This window comes from Balaenoptera musculus, chromosome 12 (assembly GCF_009873245.2).
Source record: "Balaenoptera musculus isolate JJ_BM4_2016_0621 chromosome 12, mBalMus1.pri.v3, whole genome shotgun sequence".
NCBI lineage: Eukaryota > Metazoa > Chordata > Mammalia > Artiodactyla > Balaenopteridae > Balaenoptera > Balaenoptera musculus.
Genome location: NC_045796.1, coordinates 55,051,448 through 55,073,232, shown reverse-complemented (window position 1 = coordinate 55,073,232; position 21,785 = coordinate 55,051,448). Strand labels below are relative to the sequence as shown.

At 34.6% G+C, this 21,785-nt stretch overlaps 1 protein-coding gene across 3 annotated transcripts in view; it reads left to right on the top strand.

The window, feature by feature from the left end:
* Positions 1-203: 203 nt before the first annotated feature.
* LIN28B (lin-28 homolog B) overlaps positions 204-21,785 on the top strand; it is a 115,459-nt gene continuing 93,877 nt past the window's right edge. For 2 of the 3 annotated variants that reach the window (XM_036871903.1, XM_036871902.1), the window contains exons 1-2: positions 687-736; positions 1,052-1,239. In XM_036871903.1, the coding sequence (XP_036727798.1) occupies positions 706-736; positions 1,052-1,239 (219 nt within the window). In that variant the 5' untranslated portion in view covers positions 687-705. Of the gene's footprint in view, positions 214-686; positions 737-1,051; positions 1,240-21,785 lie in introns of those variants that run through there. The other variant, XM_036871904.1, reaches the window with a different exon arrangement.

The following is a 21,785-nucleotide window of genomic DNA, read 5'->3' as shown; positions in this document are numbered from 1 at the left end:
AATTGACAAAGTCACGTGTGCTCAGGGGGCCAGAAACTGGAGAGAGGAGAGAAAAAAATCAAAAGAGGGAAAGCACATTAGACCATGCGAGCTAAATTTGTGATCGCACAAAATCAAGATGTTAGATTGATGCAGAAGATCACTCCGTTGCAAAGGGAAAGTTTTCATCTCACGAGTTTGGAGCAGAGGGCCCGTGGGGCAACATGGCCGAAGGTTAATTTTCTTTTCTATTGTTTTACTGTGATTTTCTCTCTTCCTTTCTCCCGCCCTCTCCCTCTCCCACCCTTCTTTGCCCGTCCCCCCCTTCCCCTTTTACCCCAATACTGAGCAGTACCCCCCACCCCCCATCGCGCAGTGGGGCTTTCTGCAACCTATTGTTATAGATCTCCAAAAATGTTTTGTACCGCCCACACTGATTCACAACTTGAAAAGCTTTCAGGGGGCTATTGTTTGAATTGTTTGAGTGTGATTAAGCGCAGTTTCAGTTAGTGAGCCCAAGAAAACTTTTATACACCTGCCCCCTCCCCCATTCCACCCCAACTTTAATTGAAAGTTATTGGGGGGGGAGGGGAATGCACATTGCAAATAACCCTGGATTCACTGCTGCCGCATGTGCATTAACTAGTTCTAACCATCTTCACGATTTCTCTTTCCTCCTCGGGCACGCCGGAGAGAATTAGTTTCGCTGAAAATTTCTCTTTGTAAATGGGATCAGTGTTAAATCAGCAACATGCAAGTAAAATAATCGCATGCTGTACTGTAATATGTGGCCGAGAAACGGAGTTAAATGAAAACGTACACGTATGTACAGAAACGTGGAAGTTGTGATCGATAGAACAGTGTGGCTTCCTCCCTCCCCCGCTTTCCCTTTTAAGCCTTTAATTTAAAATATTTTCTGCCGAATAAAAGAAGGAATCAACCATTTAATAGCTTTTTTTTTTTTTCATTTCCTCTCCCCTCCACCCCCACTCCCAAGCAGTTTTTTTTTTTTCCTTTCACTGAACTGTATGGGCATACTGACTAACTGACTTTTTTGTCCTGTTCTACTCAGGCGGGGCAAGCAAAGGTGGTGGAGAAGAGCCCGGGAAGCTGCCGGAGCAGGCAGAGGAGGAATCCCAGGTTTTGCACGGAACTGGCCACTGTAAGTGGTTCAACGTGCGAATGGGATTTGGATTCATCTCCATGATAAACCGAGAGGGAAGCCCCTTGGATATCCCAGTCGATGTATTTGTACACCAAGTAAGCCAAACTGTTTTTTTTGTTTTGTTTTGGTTTGGTTTTGGTTTTGGTTTTTTCTCCTCGTCTTCACCTTTTTCCATGTGGAGGAGCTGACCGGTAGTTTTGTCAGTGGGCTTACAATAATGTGCCCTTCAAAATCTTCCTTACAGTCACCAGTGAATACAGTTTTTAGGGTGTGTGCATGGGCACCTTCCTGGGTGTCTTTTCCTAAACAGAAAATGAAATCTCTGAAATTTCACTTCTGGGTGGTGGTTGACTTGATTAAGCAAGTTCCCCTCTTCTTTCGACAGCGAAATTGCCGTAGTGTAGCTTCCGGTGTTATCGGTTACGATACATTATGTGGCCTGTGCCTGGGGAATGAGTGGGAAATGAATGAGGAAACAGTGATCATATTAAGTTTTGGGTTTTTTTAAGCCAATTTGCTGTTATAAGAAATCTGTAGGTCCCTTTGTTTTAGACACCTCTAATCACAGTAGCTTCCCCAATTATTTTATATCTGTCTGTCCGGTAGTCTTTTGTAGGTTCAAATTAAAATAATTTGATTTCACAGTAAAATAGAGTAGAACATTGTTGGCCTAGTATGGATTTGAAGAAATGCAAGAGAGGATTGTTGGTAATCAAACATTTTAGAAATGTGCTCCGTGTAGGGCATAGGTCCAAGGATACTGTCTCTTTAAGAGACTGAACTCAAAAAAACATGTGGCCAGAGGCGGCTCTAGTTTGTATGTTTAAAATGTGCTAGTGGGCTACTTGGGGTAAATTTCCACTGTTGCTTATATTGTGTTGTAATTTTTTAAGATGCTTAAATACCAAATAGAATGTCATTGCTTCTCATTTTCGAAATTTTACCCAGTAGCAGGGAAATTAATATCTCTCCCCCTTTCACTCCTCTGTTGTGCTTAATCTCTTCATAGTAAAAAAATAAAGGTATTTACAGTTTGCAAGCTTGATTATTTCATAGAAAGAAGTTAGAGAAATACAAATTATCTGTAATGAATTCTTAGGAGTAAAGGGATTTAGGACTAAAGAGGTTTATTTTAGCTTGACATCTAAGTTAAAAATAATCGAATGAATGCATATCAGTCCTACAGGTTGACTGACATAGATACATGCAGGAAATAAATATTTAGTATATTTGCATAAAAATTTTCTGTTTTGTTTGATAGTATGTTGCATGTTCTTAGTAATAATTTACAACCTCCTTTCCCCCCTAAGGAATATCATCTTCAAATTAAGTATATAAACAATAGAAACATATGAAACCATTCTGTTTTGATCTGTTGTCCTGTGTGCTTGGTAGCTTCCTGACCTTGCTGTGTGGTGTGTGTTTTCCTTTCCTAAAGGCCTGGCTATCATTATTGGCTGTTTACATGTGGAAGGATCAGCATAATCTGTGAATTGAAACAGGGTTTAAATACATAAATAGAAGTCCACAGACAGGCTACTGGATTTTATGCCTCCTACTTTATATGGCAAAATGAAGCCACATTTTCTGCTTTTCTCCTCCCTAGACTGAATGACTGAAATCGTTGACAAATCCATTTTCTCTCAGGCCCCTGCTTTCCCTGCTTTGAACCTTCTTTAGGTTGTTAAATTGTTCTTTACAATCTCATAAATTTGTTTTATAGATGAATGAAAAAAAATAGCCCTTTTCTTCTTTGTCTGATCACGCCTTGTTATAATTTGGTTTTCTATGTTTACCTTTTAATGTATTCAAATAGTAGACATTTTATTAACTGATATTAATGTTTAGAACAATGAGACATCCAATTTTAAGCTATTTAATGGTTGTATGTTGATAAACATTCCTATATCCACTTAATTAAGAAATGCTATATTGCTGGAAAAGTTTTTTTTATATACATAGTGAATAGTTTCTAGAGTACAAACATAGATTATTCATATTAGACTTATTTTAAATCTTCTGTTACACATCATGTATTTACTAATAGAACAGTATTAAAACGATGTATGTGATAAAAAATTCTCTCAAAAAATATGTATTTGTATTTTTCATAAGAATATATCTGGATACATTCTTAGGAAGAAGTATGTAAAAAGTCAGTAAAACTCACATATTAGCATTTTTGTGATGTAAAAAAACAGGGCAGTAATAATCATTAAATTTAAAATTAGAAAGTGACATTTTAGGGCAGTTTTTGATGGTTAAAGTATTTGCTGTTTGAAATATATCTCAGTTTTTTCCTAAGGATAACTATTTAGAATCAGTTGCTTTGTTGTTGTTGTTGCTGGGTTTTTTTGTTTTTATTTTTTTTGCTTCTTAACTTTGATGCCTAGGTAAAGGGGTTTCTGTCTTATATTGAAGCTTATATAAATTGCATATAAGTCATATGAATAACTGTTTTGAAGAAGGCAGGATCCCACTGATTTTAGCCAAGCAGCTACAAGTAACAATTTGATGGCCATAAATAATGTGTGCAGATATCATGTGAGCATCACTTACACAGTCAGGTTGCGATTCAGGACGATTTTATAGAAGTTTTTAAGACATTTTAAAAATTATTATTTTAGCTGCCATTTTTACCTGTATGAGCATTTTTGAAAGCATACTAGATTTTATGTATAATTATAAATTAGATTTTTCCCCATTATGTCTGTATGCTATTTTGTTATGAAAGAATAGGCATCATAGATAATTAGGAATTTTAAATGTTCAACTAGAGCGACATTTAATTATTTTAAATATATGAAGTAGTGGGGGTTTTTTTTTGACTGTTTAGAAGTACATGTGTCATTTGATTTTTTAAAAAATATTCTAAAACATGTTTTTAATAGTATATGTTTGGGGAAATAAAAAAAGAAATGATTTTAGTTTCTTTAAAATAATACTTTAAAAATTCATGCCAAGGCACACCAGATATTTTTTTCTCCTTTAAAAATATTGACTGCAAAGAACCTGCACATCAAAAAACAATCAGTTGCTATGAAATGAAGAGAATATATGAGTGTTTTCTTAAAATAGAGCTATACATTTATGGTTACGTAATTCTGTTTACAATTTGTTGGCAAAAATACAATCAAACTTTCTTTTAGTTTCTGTAATGCCACCAACTCCCTCAAAAAACATGCCCAAGACTTAGGGCTGTCCTTTCTCTATCTTCAGACTTGTTGATAAATGTAGTGAGACTCTGCCATTTGAGGATGGTATGTGACCATTAGTTCAAAATGACTGTCTTCATTGGATTTTCTAATGTTAACTGGTAATTTAAATGATCGTATTTTTATGGATTTGTAATGAATAGATGTATTCTGACACGTTAATACTGAAACCTTGATAGCATTCAGTATTTTTAAAAACTTAACAAAAATGTATAAATATTGTTGTGAATTTTGTCACAGCCCACTGTTTTTGAGGTGTTCCTTAAAATTTTTAGTATTTAAAATATTTGGTGATGATTTAGTTTGTAAGTAGGATAAATTTGTAGGAATTTCTTACTTAAGAATCCAGTGCAAAACACTGAGTAGTAAGAGTATAGATGATTAATACAGATTTTAAGTCTAGGTTCTTACTCAGTTGATTTCATCAATTAGAATACAATTATTTTGTAAGTGCTAATAATTAATACTCCTATCAGTTTATTGTTATTAAGTTTTTAAAAATTTGCCTCCATAGTTAGATTGTGGGGTAACATGTCTAAATTACCTGGAAAGGTCTCTGGCAACTTTCTGAAATATAATCTTTTAATAGGACTTAATATATGTGATGGTACTTTAAATGAATCACATGGTAATTAAATACTAGATCTTTTATGGAGAAGGGCAGTATTACTCAATAACTACCTGTTGATGTTACTGTGTAATTTCTTCTTTACATAGATTTTGACATTTATTTTTAAAGTCATTGTCTCAACTAATAAGATAAAAATGATCATTTGAACTTTATTTTGTCCAGAGGAGGGTTGGAATCCATTCTCCTTATTACCCTCTCTACAACTCATTTGCATAATAATATTTTCTTGTTGGGTTATATATTTGGGATTGTTTGCCATCAAATAGGATACAAAGAATTTTTTAAAAATAAATTTATTTATTTTTATTTTTGGCCGCGTTGGGTCTTCGTTGCTGTGCATGGGCTTTCTCTAGTTGCCGCGAGCGGGGGCTACTCTTCGTTGTGGTGCACAGGCTTCTCATTGCGGTGGCTTCTCTTGTTGCGGAGCACGGGCTCTAGGCCCGCGGGCTTCATTAGTTGTGGCACGTGGGCTCAGTAGCTGTGGCTCGCGGGCGCTAGAGCGCAGGCTCAGTAGTTGTGGAGCACGGGCTTAGTTGTTCCGCGGCATGCGGCATCTCCCCGGACCAGGGCTCGAACCCTTGTCCTCTGCATTGGCAGGTGGGTTCTTAACCCCTGCACCACCAGGGAAGTTCCACAGAGAATTTTTAACATAAATGTATTTCATTTGTTTCACAGTTTATGTAAGAATTCTTTTTCAAAGAGAAAGAGTAATTTCAAAATGACTGCAATTTAGCTATTATTACTCAGTTGGCTTAAATATTTATTTTAATTTGGTTTTTAAGTCTTCATTTACCTTTCAGGTATTGATGTTTTCTTCTTTTGCTCTTTATTTCTGATTTATAGTTTGATCTTTATGAGAATACAAATGCCTATATTACAAAGATTTTATATATTTTATGTTCCTTTTATTACTTTGCTCAGAAAACATTTCAGAGTAATGGAAATAGAAGAAATAAGAGATGTTTAAAGCATTTTTATTATTAGTATAGGATATGAAAGCATTTGCAGATGACTAATATTTAAATACATGAAAATTGAAGTGTTATACACCATTCAGTTGATGTAGCATGGAGTTCATGTCTCAGTGTTTTTAACATTAATTAGCTACACAATTATGAAAACTGATTTACTCCAATATGCTCATGTTTAAGGGCTTTTCATAATATTTAATTACCAATTTATTAACCATATTACTTTTGTCATAGTTTAGGGTGAAAACATTTTTCACAGTCAGAATAGATATGGTTATTTTTTTTCTTGGGGCTGTTGAAAATGTCAATATCAAAAAAAAAAAAACATATTTAGATAGAGAAATCTTGGAAGTTTAAAAATGTGATAATAAACAGTTACACCTCATTTGTTAGTGAGTTATGCATTTTAATATTTTGAAAATGATTCCTAAAGCTACCAAATTTTCAAGATGAATTGCCCACATGACCAGTTTGGAAGAATCCTAAATGAAATGCTTTGAAGCTATTTAATCATAAAATCACATTTAAAGGCATTTAAATAAAAATTGTATAAGACTAATTGTCTTAAAAGATATTGGATACATTCCTTCTGGTTTTCAAATACTGATCCATTTTCAGGAACTTTTCTGTATACTTCTAAAAAGATATCCTTGTTCAGTTCAAACATGAAATGTGAATTGGGTACATAATTAAGACATCGTCTTCACTACTCATTTTAAAGAATATTGATGTAACTCTTAAATATTTTCCTCTTACTTATTTTTGATTCTCCTTTTTTAAAAAGACCATTCACAGCAAATGAAGGCGATAAATTCAAGAACTGTTTTTTAAACAAATATGTGACAAGCCACTTATGAATATTTAGCATAATATCTTTAACGTGTCTTTAACTCATCTCAGAGTTCTTGGGTTTCATAAGAAGTTAAAAACTTGTTTTGTTACCTGGACTCAACATGGTAGTCCTTTGAGGTAAATTTTGTTGCTTTTGGACAGCAAGGAACCCTAATAAGGGTTTGAATTTGGTTGAATTCATCATCCTGTTCAGAAATTACATAACTATTGCAGATAGTTTTGTATACCTTAACTGAAAAGTTTTATTGGTATTGGGATTAAAAGTTACTAGTTAAAAATATGGTGTACTGTATTTTTATTTCTAAACCAAGTATAACCTAAACAAGTAAAGTAAGGATATTTCTGATTCAACTGGAAATTTATTACTTTAAATATGATATTTTGTAGACTTGATTTGGAACTAAATATTGAGATATTTCTCACTGGAACTTCAGCTTGTTCAATATGTAGTTACTGAGGTTATGGCATTGTAACATATACAGCCCATAAGGAACTTAAATGATTTATATGCTTATCTAAAATAATGTGGTAACATTTTCTAATATCAAAAAAATTGATAACAGTGATATATCAAAAAATACATTAGGTCAGTGGGGTACATTGAGAAATGAACTTTTAAAAGAGTACTCTATTAATTGAGTAATAAAAATGTTTGTTATGCTGCATTTTGATACATCAGGATTAATTTTATCTTCTGTCTAGCAACAAATTAGAAGATTATCCGATGATTGCCCCCCATCCCATATCTAAATATCTGACAGTTTAGAAATGCTGTCTCAAATAAGATTTATAGATAATTGATAGCTTTAGTCTTATGTTTCTTTCTGTAATCAGCTGCAAATTGGAATAATAATACCTAACTATTCAGGTGTTGTGAAGAGTAGAGATACTATTATATAAACTGCCTAGCAAGTATGTGTTGAATAAATAAACTAAAATGTAAACTAGTCTTTTTGCCACAACAAAATCAGGGATAAGTTATTATCAGTAGTATATATTTGTGGTTGAAAATGAAATTGGTATATTTTATGTGCTCTCTTTAAAATTAGGCAAAATGTATTGCATAATATTAATAGCTTAATTTTAATTACAGTGAACTATAAGACTTTTTATTATAATTTTATGGTATAGAGTATTGTTTAATATTGTTTAACACATCAGGATATAAACTGAGACTTGGACATAATTTTGTGATGCACATGTTTTTGTTTTAATAGTTTGTTTCATCATGAGATTTTTACCTGTGTATGTATTCAGGTAGACATATTCAGTTTGTATTCTTCAGTATAGGCTAAGGGAAAAATATGAAATATTGTCTTAAATAGACCTGCTGTGATAATTTAATACCTATTGCTCTGTTAATAATTACTTAATACTTGTGAGATATGATACAATGGTATAAAATCTGGTCAAATAAATCAGTGTTCAAATCCCAGTTTATTATATGTCTGTAGGGAAAGTAAGTTACCTTGTCAGTGTTTCAGCATCTTACAAAGGAAGGGACAAAAAAGTACCCACTTTGTATGGGGTTATTATGAGAATTAAATGTTATTACACATGTAAAGCATTTAACACAGAGCTTGGCAGATAGTAAGGACTCAGCGATGTTTGTACATAGTTATAAAGGAGATATCACGTGGTAGAGTGAGGGAGAAAATATCTGAAATGAAGGTTTGGGTTTGGCTGTGCCACTTGGATGGGTTTCTTACTTTTGGCTAGTTGCTTCCAAGGAGCTTCAGTATTCTCATGCGTAAAATGTGGCAATAATATCTTGCCGTCCCTATTTTTGAGGGGTGGGGTAAGGGTCAACTGAGGTATCATACATGAAAATAATTCAAGAATTCTAATGATCCAGGTTTAGTTTTAATCTTCATTTCAAGCACTATATTTTTATTAATACCTTCACCATATAAATCTTTGTCAGATTTTTTAAAAGATAGTAAGTTCATGTCATTTATTTTTTTTGCCTTGTCAACTTAATTGAGGTATAATTTATATAGAATAAAGTTCACCAAATTTAAGTATACAGTGAGATGAGTTTTCACAAATTGTGTAACTACCACCACAGTCATCATACAGAATATTTCATCAGCCCAAAAAAGTTCCCTTGTGCCCATTTGTAGTCACTCTTGAAGAAGAGAGGCACAGTTGTCCTATATGATATTGATATGTCATATTAACTGGTTAACTGACCTGTTTCTTTTAACTTTGTCTATTTAGATATAAGCTACAACCCATTATCCTTTATGAAATACAATCCACTTATTTTCATGTTTTTTGTTTGTTTCTCTTTAGTTATTTCTGCTCGATGATGACCTTTTCACCAGTAGTTTCTGTGCTTGTGAAAGTGAGATTAATTAGCATACATTTCACTAATCTTCAAACTTAATTTCATTTACCCTTATGGTACTTTTTCATACAACATAAACTCACTGCTTACCTAAAGGGCATAATTAGGCTTATTGATATTCTTATTTCTTGTCAGAAATTTAATGAATTTCTGTTTCAACTGAGTTTTTGTATAAACATTCTTAGAGGTTTAAATCGGCAAGAAGGCTTATTGCTGTATGAAAGTATTAACTTTTAAGAAAGTGGTAACTCTAGAAAAACTTCTGGTTCAATAATTTATCTATTCAACTATTTTTTTAATTGATCACATACTAAGTGTAAAGCATTGTTCGGTGATAGATTTAAGAGTTCTGCTCTCCAGATTGCTATATATTCTTCCTGTTTACTTCCTTTTGGCAAACTTTTTAATAAGATTTTTCCCAATTAATTCTCATTCTTTTCATACAAGATATGAAGCAAAGGCTCATTTTTCCCATGTACTACTCACTTTCTTTTTACAAAGTTTAATTATGCTCCTCTCTCTACCCATTATTTGGGGATAATTATGATGAAAAAATAAATGTTAGTTTTTAAACTTTTGAACTAAATACAATGATTTCTTATCAGTCTTACATAGTTTTCAGATTTCATGCATAGAAACTAAACTGTCTTTACCATTGCTGAGAATCATATTATTTTATTGTGCTATTAGTAATATGCTTATTTTTTACCAGCTGCTCTAACTTTTTGTTATAAAACACTTTTTAAAATCAAACCTCACTGAAATTTATTATTTTTGTTCATCTTAAAGTTAGCTTCTATTTCAAAATCTTGTAAGTTTAATTTACTAATAACTCTAAATTTTTCTTTTCAGTTTTATTGTTCTGTTATATAAATACTCTATGTAAATTTCAAATTAATTTTACTTTGGCCATGATTTGTTTACGACCATTTGTTAAGCTTTGTAAGCAATTCCCTAGGTCTTTACTGTTAGTAGCTACAAAGTTCCTAGATGCAGTAGTTCCTAAATTCTTTTATCTTAACGTGTTTTCATTCAAATAAATCATCTTTATCCTTAGTTCAGTCTGTAACAGAAGTCTGACAACACAGGTTATATCTATCACTTTAAATACTTAATAGATCATTGATGTGTTGTAAAGCTTGGAATGAATGAATTCTATCAACTTTTTTCCTAGCTAGGATTTTAATAATACATCATTTTGCTTACAATATGGAAACACTGGTGCTTGGAAACTAATTCCACTTTTCAGCAACTCCTTTAAATAGATTAAATGATACGAGAGACACGCACCTAACACAGTTCAGTGTAAGCCATACATTTAAAAGGATAAATGAATGAATTTTTTTCAGTTTTAACAGAAAAAAACAAAAACTTCTCTTTTCAGGATTGGTTAAACTATGAGTCAGAAATTTAATCACAGTCTTGACCTCATTTTTTTTTAGCTCTCTAATTAAAATTTTTAGTTGAATACTAAATCTAAGGACAGTTGGATTTGCATGTTTGCCCCTTTCACTGTTTCCTCCCCCTTGCCATTGAAGAATTTTGAATGGGGAGGAATTTGCGCCCTTTGGCTCAGGTTGCAGACCCACTTGATCAAGCCAGAAGAAGCCGGGGTCAGAAACTATTCATTGCTTATCTTTTCCTTGGGGCCACTTGTAAATCATGCCTTCTGCCTCTGCAAAAAATCTCTTTATATTAGACTTATAATAAAGCCTGGAGAATAAAAATGGGCATAATAGTGATGCCTTGATTATGACTTCACATGGGTTAATTTCACTATTTTTGAAGTTTTTCATGCCACTGTAGCATTATTTGATGTATGTAATTTTGTTTAAATAATGCTATTTCATTAGATACTAGAAAAGCATCCTGTGGTAGTGAAAGTTTGGTGAGATGATATTCTGTCTCAGGTTGAGACCTAACACTTTGAAATGTAGTGATTACTTTTAAGTAAACTGAATTTATTAATTTGAATTCAATCTATAAAAGCCCCAAAGTATTTTGTTTGTTGATGTGCTTAATTTCTAGCATTTATGCTGACACTTAAAATTTTCCTGAATCAACTATAGCACAAGTTTATGAACTGTATCTAATAATGGTGTAAAGACTTTAAATATAGACCCAGGTTTAAACAAACACAAAACACTTTGTTTTTATCTCCAGCATCCCTTAAAAGTATACAGCTCTGGTTCAGCGACCTCCAGGACCACCATCACCCTGCGACATCTGGATACTCCTATTTATTCAAGAAGCTTGCCCTGAAGTATATGTGTGCCAGTGGGGGGATGGGTGTGTGGTATCTGTGTATGGGAATCCACAGTTGTTAGGCTGATTTTACCCCCAACAAAAACCAGACAACGTTTGTTTATAAGCTGAATTATGTCCCTGTAGAATTTTCTAGTTGTAAAACCTAATTTACATTAAATGTTTGTTATTTTATGCAAGCGCTGGTTGAAGTTTTCACATTTTTGATGCTTTCATAAGGTTAAAGTGGGCGTCCATTAAGATTAACCTCAATCCATTACAGCCTTTTGGCTTGCAGGCCCCACCCGTTGGCCTTGGATAGCTAATACCAAGCTTTTGTTTCTTCCTGTAGAAAGGAAAGGAAAGAAAACTGTTCTTTCTTTTTCATTGTGTAAGTCATGTGACTTCCTTTTTAGTTAGTTACAGATAGGGTTGAAGTGAATCTCAAAATGCATAACATAGCAAATGTTATGTTTATATGAGATATTTATTGAAATATGCCTCTTATTTAATTCATGTGTTTTATGCAATAAAATATTTGTTTTGAACAACTATACCTTATATTACATCCATGCAATTTTTTAGGAAGCCAAAAAAAGGTTACCAAATAGATTTTAAAAATAAAACTGATCTTATCTATATCATGGTAGTTTCTTAGTGTATTCGTTTTTCTCTCAGTTATCTTGTAGTATCATTTGAGGTTTTTTAACTGTAGCTTATTTCTCAGAACTCACAGTGTAAAGAAAGTAGCAGTGGTGTTTGGGGTGATTTTAGTCAGGAAAATTTGCTGATAGGAAAAAAATGTGTTACAGGACTGCATGTATATATAAGAAGGAACTAACTGGATGTATTTCTTTTTGCTCCTCTTCTCTCTCACCTCTCTATAATAGTAAGTGGTGTAGCTAGCTGTTAGGATAAAATGCTATCCAGCTCTTAGAATATTTACGTTGATGCTTAGTCCCAATTTGGGGATTTAGTCATGATGTTATAATTTACTATTAAATATTTAATCTTTAAAATTATTTAAATTTGTTCTTAATCTGTTTTCCCAAACCTTTAAATTCTGTTTTAGTAACAGTATAGCTGTCCCCAAATAATAAATAAAATATTTTGAAAAACAGTAGTTCTAAAAGAAGAATCCTGTCAGTGATTTTTTAAAATACAATGTTCTTTGACACATGATATTTCCCTGAAAGTCAGTACTTTTAAAAGACTTCTAAGGAGAAATCCTCCTGTGTTTAAAATCCTGTATGCATTTTCATTAAAATGTTGTGTTCAATAAAATAAATTCTTACATAAAAAACATTGTTTCTTACATTTTCATAGTCTTATACATTCTTGAAAGTCAATGATATTTAATCCTATGATTTTGCTGTTATCCAGATAACTTGGTTAGTTCAGATTTTTATAATATGAAAAATCTGTTGAGATATACAGAAAAGCTACTTAAGTTTAATAACACTGGGTTATCAGTTTTTCAATAACCAGGATCTGGTTTAAAGTCTGCAGTGTGCTTGTCATGTTTTCATTGACATTAAAGTGTATAGTAAGTGATTATTTTGCATGTGCTTTACAATTGAGTTTTGAACTTCAGTATATTTCATTAATTAACTTTTAAATATTTATTGATATTTTATTTAATGTTTAAATTGCCACTAAAATTTTGCTTTGAGGAAAGGTTTAGGATACTAAAATCTTTCAAATATGTGATACTTCTTCACTTACCATTTGGATAGCAAGGTATTCATAAACCCCAGCAATCTATTATTAAGTATTTGAATTAGTACCGACATTTTTTGTTGAAATAATCCATTTAGTATCTTAGTGTCACTCTGAGTTTAAAATAAAAAGATTAAGAGACAAAGTCTAATTTTAAAAAATTACTACCAGGTTTTTTGTGTACCGCATGCTTTTTTTTTTTTCCTAACAAAATTTGATATTAGAAAGTGAAAAGTTGGGCGCTTTTCCCTTTATAACTCTATTTTTCTCCTGCAAAGTTTTCTTTAACTTGTGTGGAGGAGAGTAGTTAAATGAATTTATATGGCTTTAAGTGTCTTCATGTTTAGTCAGAAGTACAAGGTTCATTTGTGGGGAGTAATACCACTTGGGATGTTGCTACTTGTTTTCATGAGGGTTACTGTAAATATATGATTGGTGAATGATTTGATTTCTGCATTTTCTTTCCCCTAACATAAACTTTATAAAAAATGGGAAATAATTTTTCAAATTGTTGAAATATCTGAAGGGCCAAGTAAATATGGACATTTGTTTCAGTACATGCTCTTTAGTTTAGGGTTGGGTATTTTTTTTAAAGATATTCTAATATAAAAAATCTTAATAAGTAATGTTTGGGAAGTTGTTAGTTACTGACCACTTTTCCTTACTCTCTGCCTTTACTTTTAAAAGTATCTGGTCACTGTTAAATCATTAATATTCCTAAAGGTAATCCAGAATTTCCTATGAGATTCAGTGTTCAACATGTATTCAATTATTCGAATTTACAAAATTCAAATGATTTTTGGAAAATCTCATAAGACATGGGATAATGTTTTCATAGTAAGATTTTATGGAATAGAATTCATTATTTTGATACATATGTATATGTTCCCATTTTTAGCTGTAAATTGAAAAAATAAATTACCCCAATTATTAAAGCATTATGTTGTCCCCAAATGATTCCTGCCCTAACATTATCATTTGATCTGCCACCAGGAATTATTACGGCCTTAAGTGGTCTCTCTCTTTAGTGTCTGCCTCCCTCTTTTCCCCTCCCCACTCCCCTTCGGGAAGGAAGCCTGGGGCCCTAGCTCTAGAGATACCAGAAAAAAAGCAGTCACTCAGCAGAAAAGTGTCTGTCTTTAGCAGAAGTATCATCCCTTGGAGAAGGGTGTAGTTGAGAAGAGGTTAATAACAGATATTAGAGTTTATCAAACTTTAATTTAGAATTCATTTTTGGTACAGCTGGATATTGTGGTGTTAAGAAAAAAGAAGTCTACTTTGTCTGTTTTAGGCATTAACAAAGTCAAATTCAGTCCTTCACCACTTTTCTCTCTTTACTTAGCTTTGGCTAAATCTTTTATGCTGTTTCTAAAGGCTGTTGCCAGTAATTTTCCTAACTTTGAAGAGGAGTGTGAGTTCTGAAAAAAAAGCCATGGATGGTTAGGTAATTTTAACATTTCTAAACACTTACTGATTATTTGAAGTATTTTCCTAAATTTCCAAAGAAAGTTTATATGAAGTGTTTTACTCAATATCATTTGTCATCTAAAGATAATGTTTGTGTGTCTAGCATATTTTTGCCTAGAAGGCTTTTTAAACCACAAACTAACTCATAAAATAGGCTAACAATGAAAATAAATTGATACTGATAGATCTAGAAATGTTTTAATTATTTACTTCCTTAGATTGTTCATAAATTCCTTCTTTTGTTTGTTTCAGGATGAGTAAGGAAATGCAGATTCAGTGTGGTAAACACTATAAACTGTAGTGTAAGATTGCTGAAGGGAACAAGTTTCTTTGTGCTGTAGATATTTGCGCTAGCATTTCTTCATCTTAAAGGGCAATCCCTTTACTTAGCTCCACATATGTTGGTTTAAGTTTCTCATACTTACTGACCCTAGTTTGAAAAACTTAAGCAGAATGGTCATGGAATCTCGCAATTAGCTTAAAGAGGATTTTAGAAGTTATAATTTATGTCTGAAAGATAATAGAAATGAATATTGTGTAATACTTATGTTTTATGGAATAAACCAAACATATTTTGAAATTTTTGAATGTTATTTACTAAAGGACAAACACGAAAATATAACATAATTGCAGACATATTTAAAGTAATATAAAAATGATAAGTATAAGCAATCTTTTGATAGAATACTTGAAAAAGACAGAATGTAATCATATATTCCTTTGTATTAGTCTAGTCCCTTTCCAGATCAACAAACATTTATATTTGTTTTGTTTTAGCCTCTTGCTAATGCTAAGTTCCCACTACTACCATTCCCGGGGGATAGACCCCAGTTTGCCGTCATTGATCCTAACTCCGGATCATCCAAAGAGTCTGGTGTGACTCCGCTGTAACAAGGCTTCTGTTCTGCCAACACAAGAGAACCCTTCAGCCATAGCCAATCAATACTGTAGCAATGATAGTGATCAGGACATCAATAACAGAATGATGATAATAGTATCATGTAAGTTTTATAGAGTGTTTGCATGTGCCAAGTACTGTGCTAAGCATTTTACATCCATTAAATTTTCACAGCTCTGAAAGATAGTTACTATTGTTGTCTCATTTTTAAGATGAAAAAAATGATCTTAGAATGGTGAATTGCCTGATTTCACACAATTGAGCCAGCAGTATGACTCCAGAGCAGTGCTCTTGAATCTTTGGGTTCCAGCCACATTTTTAGCTGTTTTAATTTTATATTAATATGCGTAACTTATGCGAAGTGCTTGAGATTCAATTGTGAGCCAAAAGCAGACAGGGATTCTGATTCTGACTTCACGGAGTTTAAAGAACAGTAGGGGAGACAGACAATCAGATCACATAAATGAAAGTAAAATAAAAACCATGATGAGTGCCATGAAGAAAAGGTACATGGTGCTGTAAGTATATAACCGTGAGGGTTCTGACCTAGTTTCAGGATCAGGAAGGCTTCTTTCAGGCAGTAAATTTGTGATGGGTGTTGAAAAATGAGTAGGCAAAGAACAAGGAAAAGAATATTCCAGCAGAGAAAGGGGGAATGTACAGAGGCAGGAGGGAAAATGAACATTAGCTTTACAATGTGTTAGGATTACAAAGATCAGTAATGTCCAGTCCCTGTCTTTGAGAAGCTTGCAGTTAGAGTGTGTGTGTGTGTGTTGTGTGTGTTGGGTGTGTTGTGTATGTGACCAGCAGTTACCACAGAGTGATAAGTGCTAGCATAAGAGCAATAAGGCAGGAATTGCCCATGTTTTTAGTAGTGAGGAAGGCTTTATAAAAGAAGAGACCATTTGAGATTGGCCTTGGAAATACCTAGGAACTTGGCAGCCCAAGAGGGCATTTCATGTTATACTTGTGCAGAGATGAGGAGAGGGTGAAAGAGCCTCTAAAGGCCAGTGTGTAGGTAGGGGTGCCCGGTGCTTGCTGGGTGGAAGCAGCAGGTAAGGGGCATGGTAGACCAGTGCTGGAAGAAGAAACTCAAGCCAGGGCTGGGCCAGCTTGAGATCAGGCAGGTTTATCCTTTGGTCCTCACCCTAAACATTGCTATTTATGAATTTCTTTAAAGTACTCTGTCTCTCAAAAGCTTCATTGGCTATTTGTTTTTCAAGTAGAATTAGACTTTTAGCCAAGCATCCTACCTCTTCATGACCTGATTGAATCTACTTTTCCAGTCTTTCCTCTCGTACTTATTTAAGTTGTTTGCTTTGTCAAGTCACAATGTACCCTACACTTCTTTGCCTCTTCCCCTTGCATAGATAATACTGTCTTTCCCTTAATTTCCTTCCTACATTCACTTTTGGAAATCACTGCCATCTTTCAGAATCCAGCCCCAAATTTAGATCCTTCTTCCCTGAGGCCTTTCTTATCCTTCTAGCTAGAATTGCTTGCTACTCTTATAAACTCCAAAACTCCGTTTGTCATAGATTGTCTTCTGTTACATTTTTGTTGTCTTGTGTCTCTGACTGAATTGTAAACTCTTGAATTGTCTTACCAAATTTTGTATTTCATAGCAATATATGGGAGCATGCTTTTCATAATTCATACTCAAAACCATTTCTTGAACATTCAAAAAAGTATAATACATTAGGAACATTTTCTCCTATCTTCCATTGGATAAAAAGATAATGAATGTTATCCAAGAGAGTGTATGTAAACTCTTCTTTAAGAAAACCTAGGGCTTCCCTGGTGGCGCAGTGGTTGAGAATCTGCCTGCTAATGCAGGGGACACAGGTTCGTGCCCTGGTCTGGGAAGATCCCACGTGCCGCGGAGCAACTAGGCCCGTGAGCCACAACTACTGAGCCTGCGCGTCTGGAGCCTGTGCTCCGCAACAAGAGAGGCCGCGATAGTGAGAGGCCTGCGCACCGTGATGAAGAGTGGCCCCCGCTTGACGCAACTAGAGGAAGCCCTCACACAGAAACGAAGACCCAAGACAGCCAAATAAATAAATAAATAATAATAATAAAAAAAAAGAAAACCTAGTGTTCAACTTATATTCAGTTCCCTTTGAATATCACTCTTACATGTTCATTATGCATCAAGTTATGCATTCTGCTTTTGTGGGCCCAGGATGCTTTGGGGCTTCTGCCCCCTCCCTTTTTTCTTAGGAGAAAAGATGGTGGCTTCTGTGGTATATTTATTACCACAGTTTGCTAAGTCTAAAATGTCTGCAGTCTATTGGAGGGGAAGGACCTTTGTGTCTAATTCTCTATTTAAGTCCAGAAGGCTTGAACTTTATTTTCTTTCCTTGGGTAGAACTTCCACCAGTGACAGTTCCTTTCATATATACTGATTTCCAGTCTGGAGGATGTGCCTCTCTCACCCATCCCCATCTCAAACTTTCATCAAATTGGTTTACTTGGTTATGAAAAGTTAGTGTCATTTCTGACTCATGACTCTTCTTTATCCCTCATGTCCAACCAGTAATTGTTGCTCTTGCCGTTTTTATTATCTCAAAATGTCGCACAACTTCCTATCATCTGTACTTGAGATCTTAATGATCAGAGCCCAGTCTTGATTAGCTGTCTAGGGTCCTTACCTAAAAGAAAACAGACCTGAAAGTTAGGCAAATCAGATAAAGCAGCTTTGGAATTAAAGACAGGCATATGATATGATTTGATGCCGAGGTCTTTCTTCCAGGGATGAGCTTCTGCAGGTAGGTCACTTTCCAGAGGGGATCATGGTGGTCGTCAGTCTCCATCAGGACTTAGCTCCATCAGTTCATTCAACAAATAATTATTGAACACCTAATATGTGAGATATAGCAATGAGCAGAAGAAGACAAAACGAAAATTCCTTTTTCATGCATTCCACTCCTCTCTTTTTTTATCTTCTATCTTCACTGTGAAAAAATAGGAACATAGACTAACAATACTCAATATAAAATACAGTATCTTTTAAAAAATTAATTAATTAATTAATTTAGTTTTGGCTGCGTTGGGTCTTTGTTGCTGCACGTGGGCTTTCTCCACGGTGAGCGGGGGCTACTCTTCGTTGTGGTGCGCGGGCTTCTCATTGCGGTGGCTTCTCGTTGTGGAGCATGGGCTCTAGGCACGTGGGCTTCAGTAGCTGTGGCACATGGGCTCAGTAGTTGTGGCTCGTGGGCTCTAGAGCGCAGACTCCATAGTTGTGGCGCACGGGCTTAGTTGCTCTGCGACATGTGGGATCTTCCCGGACCAGGGCTCAAACCCGTGTCACCTGCATTGGCAGGCAGATTACCACTGCACCACCAGGGAAGTCCCCAGTATCTTTAATTTAAAGAAATCTCATAGTAATATTTGAACTCTGGAAATCAATCTCAGGAGAATTGGCACATGTGCATTAAAAAAAAGGAAAGTGTTTTATGTGGGGGGGGAAAGGAAAAAAAACAATATATATGAGATGACAACTCAGTCTGAATTCTAGAGCATTCTAAAAATTATACCTTGAGGTACATATAGTAGTATTGTTAATAAAGAGAAGTAGAGGTTATGATTCACAAGCAGAATTTCTCAACGTTAGCACTTTTGGGCCAGGTTGAGCTCTGGGCCAGATAATTCTTTGTTGGTGGATGGCTATCCTTTGCTTTATATGATGTGTAGCTGTATCTCTGACCTCTAACCTCTAGATGCCAGGACCACACCTCTCCAGTTGTGATAACCAAAAATATCTCCCACCAGTGCTAAATGTCCCTTGGAGGACAAAATTGCCCCTATTTGAGAACCTCTGATTAATGACTTTGGTTAATTGATTTACCAAAAATATAGTGCTTCATAATTAATATCGTAATCTTTTGTTTAGACAAAAATATAGTCTAAAATGATTTTAGAGGGGCTGAACATTTGGGATAAAGAAATTACCAAGAAGTTCATATTTAAGTAACAATATGGACTGAACGCTAAATATGAAACATTTTAGCACTTTTATTTTCAGAATGTTTACATATTGTATTATTCTGATGATAAATGTCATACATGTTGATTATGGGAAGTTTAAGACAAAGAAGGGTATATAGACAATAATAAAAATCACCGATTATCCCACCATCCAGAGCTAAACACTGCTTACCTTTTAGTGTATTTTTTTTACTTTTTCTCTTTATAGCTAAAAACAAATGCTATTTTTTAAAAATTAATTAATTTATTTATTTTTGGCTGTGTTGGGTCTTTGTTGCTGCGTGCGGACTTTCTCTAGTTGTGGTGAGCAGGGGCTGCTCTTCATTGCGGTGCGCGGGCTTCTCATTGCGGTGGCTTCTCTTGTTGCGGAGCACGGGCTCTAGGCGCGCGGGCTTCAGTAGTTGTGGCATGTGGGCTCAGTAGTTGTGGCACGTGGGCTTCAGTGGTTGTGGCTTGCGGGCCCTAGGGCGCAGGCTCAGTAGTTGTGGCGCACGGGCTTGGTTGCTCCGCGGCATGTGGGATCTTCCCAGACCAGGGATTGAACCCATGTCCCCTGCATTCGCAGGCAGATTCCTAACTACTGCGCCACCAGGGAAGTCCCCAAATGCTATTTTTTTTTAATTTATTTATTTAATTTATTATGGCTGTGTCGGGTCTTCGTTTCTGTGCGAGGGCTCTCTCCAGTTGCGGCAAGCGGGGGCCACCCTTCATCGCGGTGCGCGGGCCTCTCACTATCGCGGCCTCTCTTGTCGCGGAGCACAGGCTCCAGACGCGCAGGCTCAGTAGTTGTGGCTCACGGGCCCAGTTGCTCCGCGGCATGTGGGATCTTCCCAGACCAGGGCTCGAACCCGTGTCCCCTGCATTAGCAGGCGGATTCTCAACCACTGCACCACCAGGGAAGCCCCCAAATGCTATTTTTGAATCATTTATTTTTTATGCTGTTTGCCTAACATTTGTTTTTGCAAATGGGGAAAATAACTCTCAATTCCCTTTGTCAAATCACTGCCAATTATAAATTAGAGAAGTTTAATACTAATCAAATTATAATAGGAAAATAAATTACAAATTAAATTGGAAAATTTTATCATCTGGGAAAATTCAGGAAAAAAATAACAGAATCATGTTACTATGTCTTTATTTTCACATGCTAAATATAGAAAGGATTGGTATGTTGTATTTATTTTGTATAAAAATTTAGGTCATTATTTAATCTTTGGCTAGTTTTCAGTTTTATAGGCAAGTTAATATTTTTTTTCTCCTAGCTGATAATGGAATTCAATTCTGCTAACTGTATTAGAGATGACCTTCACTTCTAAAATATATTTATTTAAAATCTGTAATTTAGTTTCTTAAGTTTAATAAACTGCCATGAAATAATGTTATTAAAAATTTATCAGTTTGTACAAGTTCTGATGAATCTGTATATATAACCAAAGCATATTAAGTACCTGTCAGTGTTATTTGCAGTTGAGAGAAGGTGAGTTTTTATTTCTTTTAGAAAGGAAGATGTTTGGCTACAGAGCAAGGAGTAAAAAAGCATTCTGGGCAGGGAAAATGATGCAGATATTAAAAGGTAAAAACAGTCCTTTTTTTGAGTTTGAAAATTTTGTATGACATACGGAGTTCCCAGGAGCCCCTCTCGACTTGAAATCCCAAATTGGTTTCAGAGATACACAAAGGTAATATATTCCTTTTTTACTTTCAGAAGATTATATGCTGACCTAATTTTAAGTGGCAAATATACTGCCGGTCTGTCTGGCATTATAGGCATTAAAAACCTATATTAAGGAACAATTTGCATTTAATATGAAAGGAAACAGCCTTTATATACCTTCTTTAAATGTTCCTTTCTCAACGGTGGTTGATTCATTATCTGCTTATCCACATATTTATTAGTTTGTCACCCATGCATCTTCTTTAAAACACTGAGATTCCCCCTCTATACTCAAACTGAATTAACCTTTTCATATCATGCCCACTTAAATTCTTGGCCACCCTAGTCATTTTCTCAACACAACCACAAGGAACAGCCCACCCTAATCTTGTGTTATTAATTTTATTCCTACCATATATTTAAACTGCTATCAGTTTCTGCTGTGTATTTCATGCTATAAATTTTCTCTTGTCTCCTGGATGTTTGGCCCATTCTTAAGCTAATGCTTATCAGAATTGAGGTTGGGTGCCCCAGTAGGTTCTGGAACATTGTATTTTAGCTAGCAAAAATAAAGCATCACAAAGCATGCAGGACATATTCTTACACATTATAAATTCACCTTAGCCTTTGCTTTCTTTGTGCTATTATTTTCC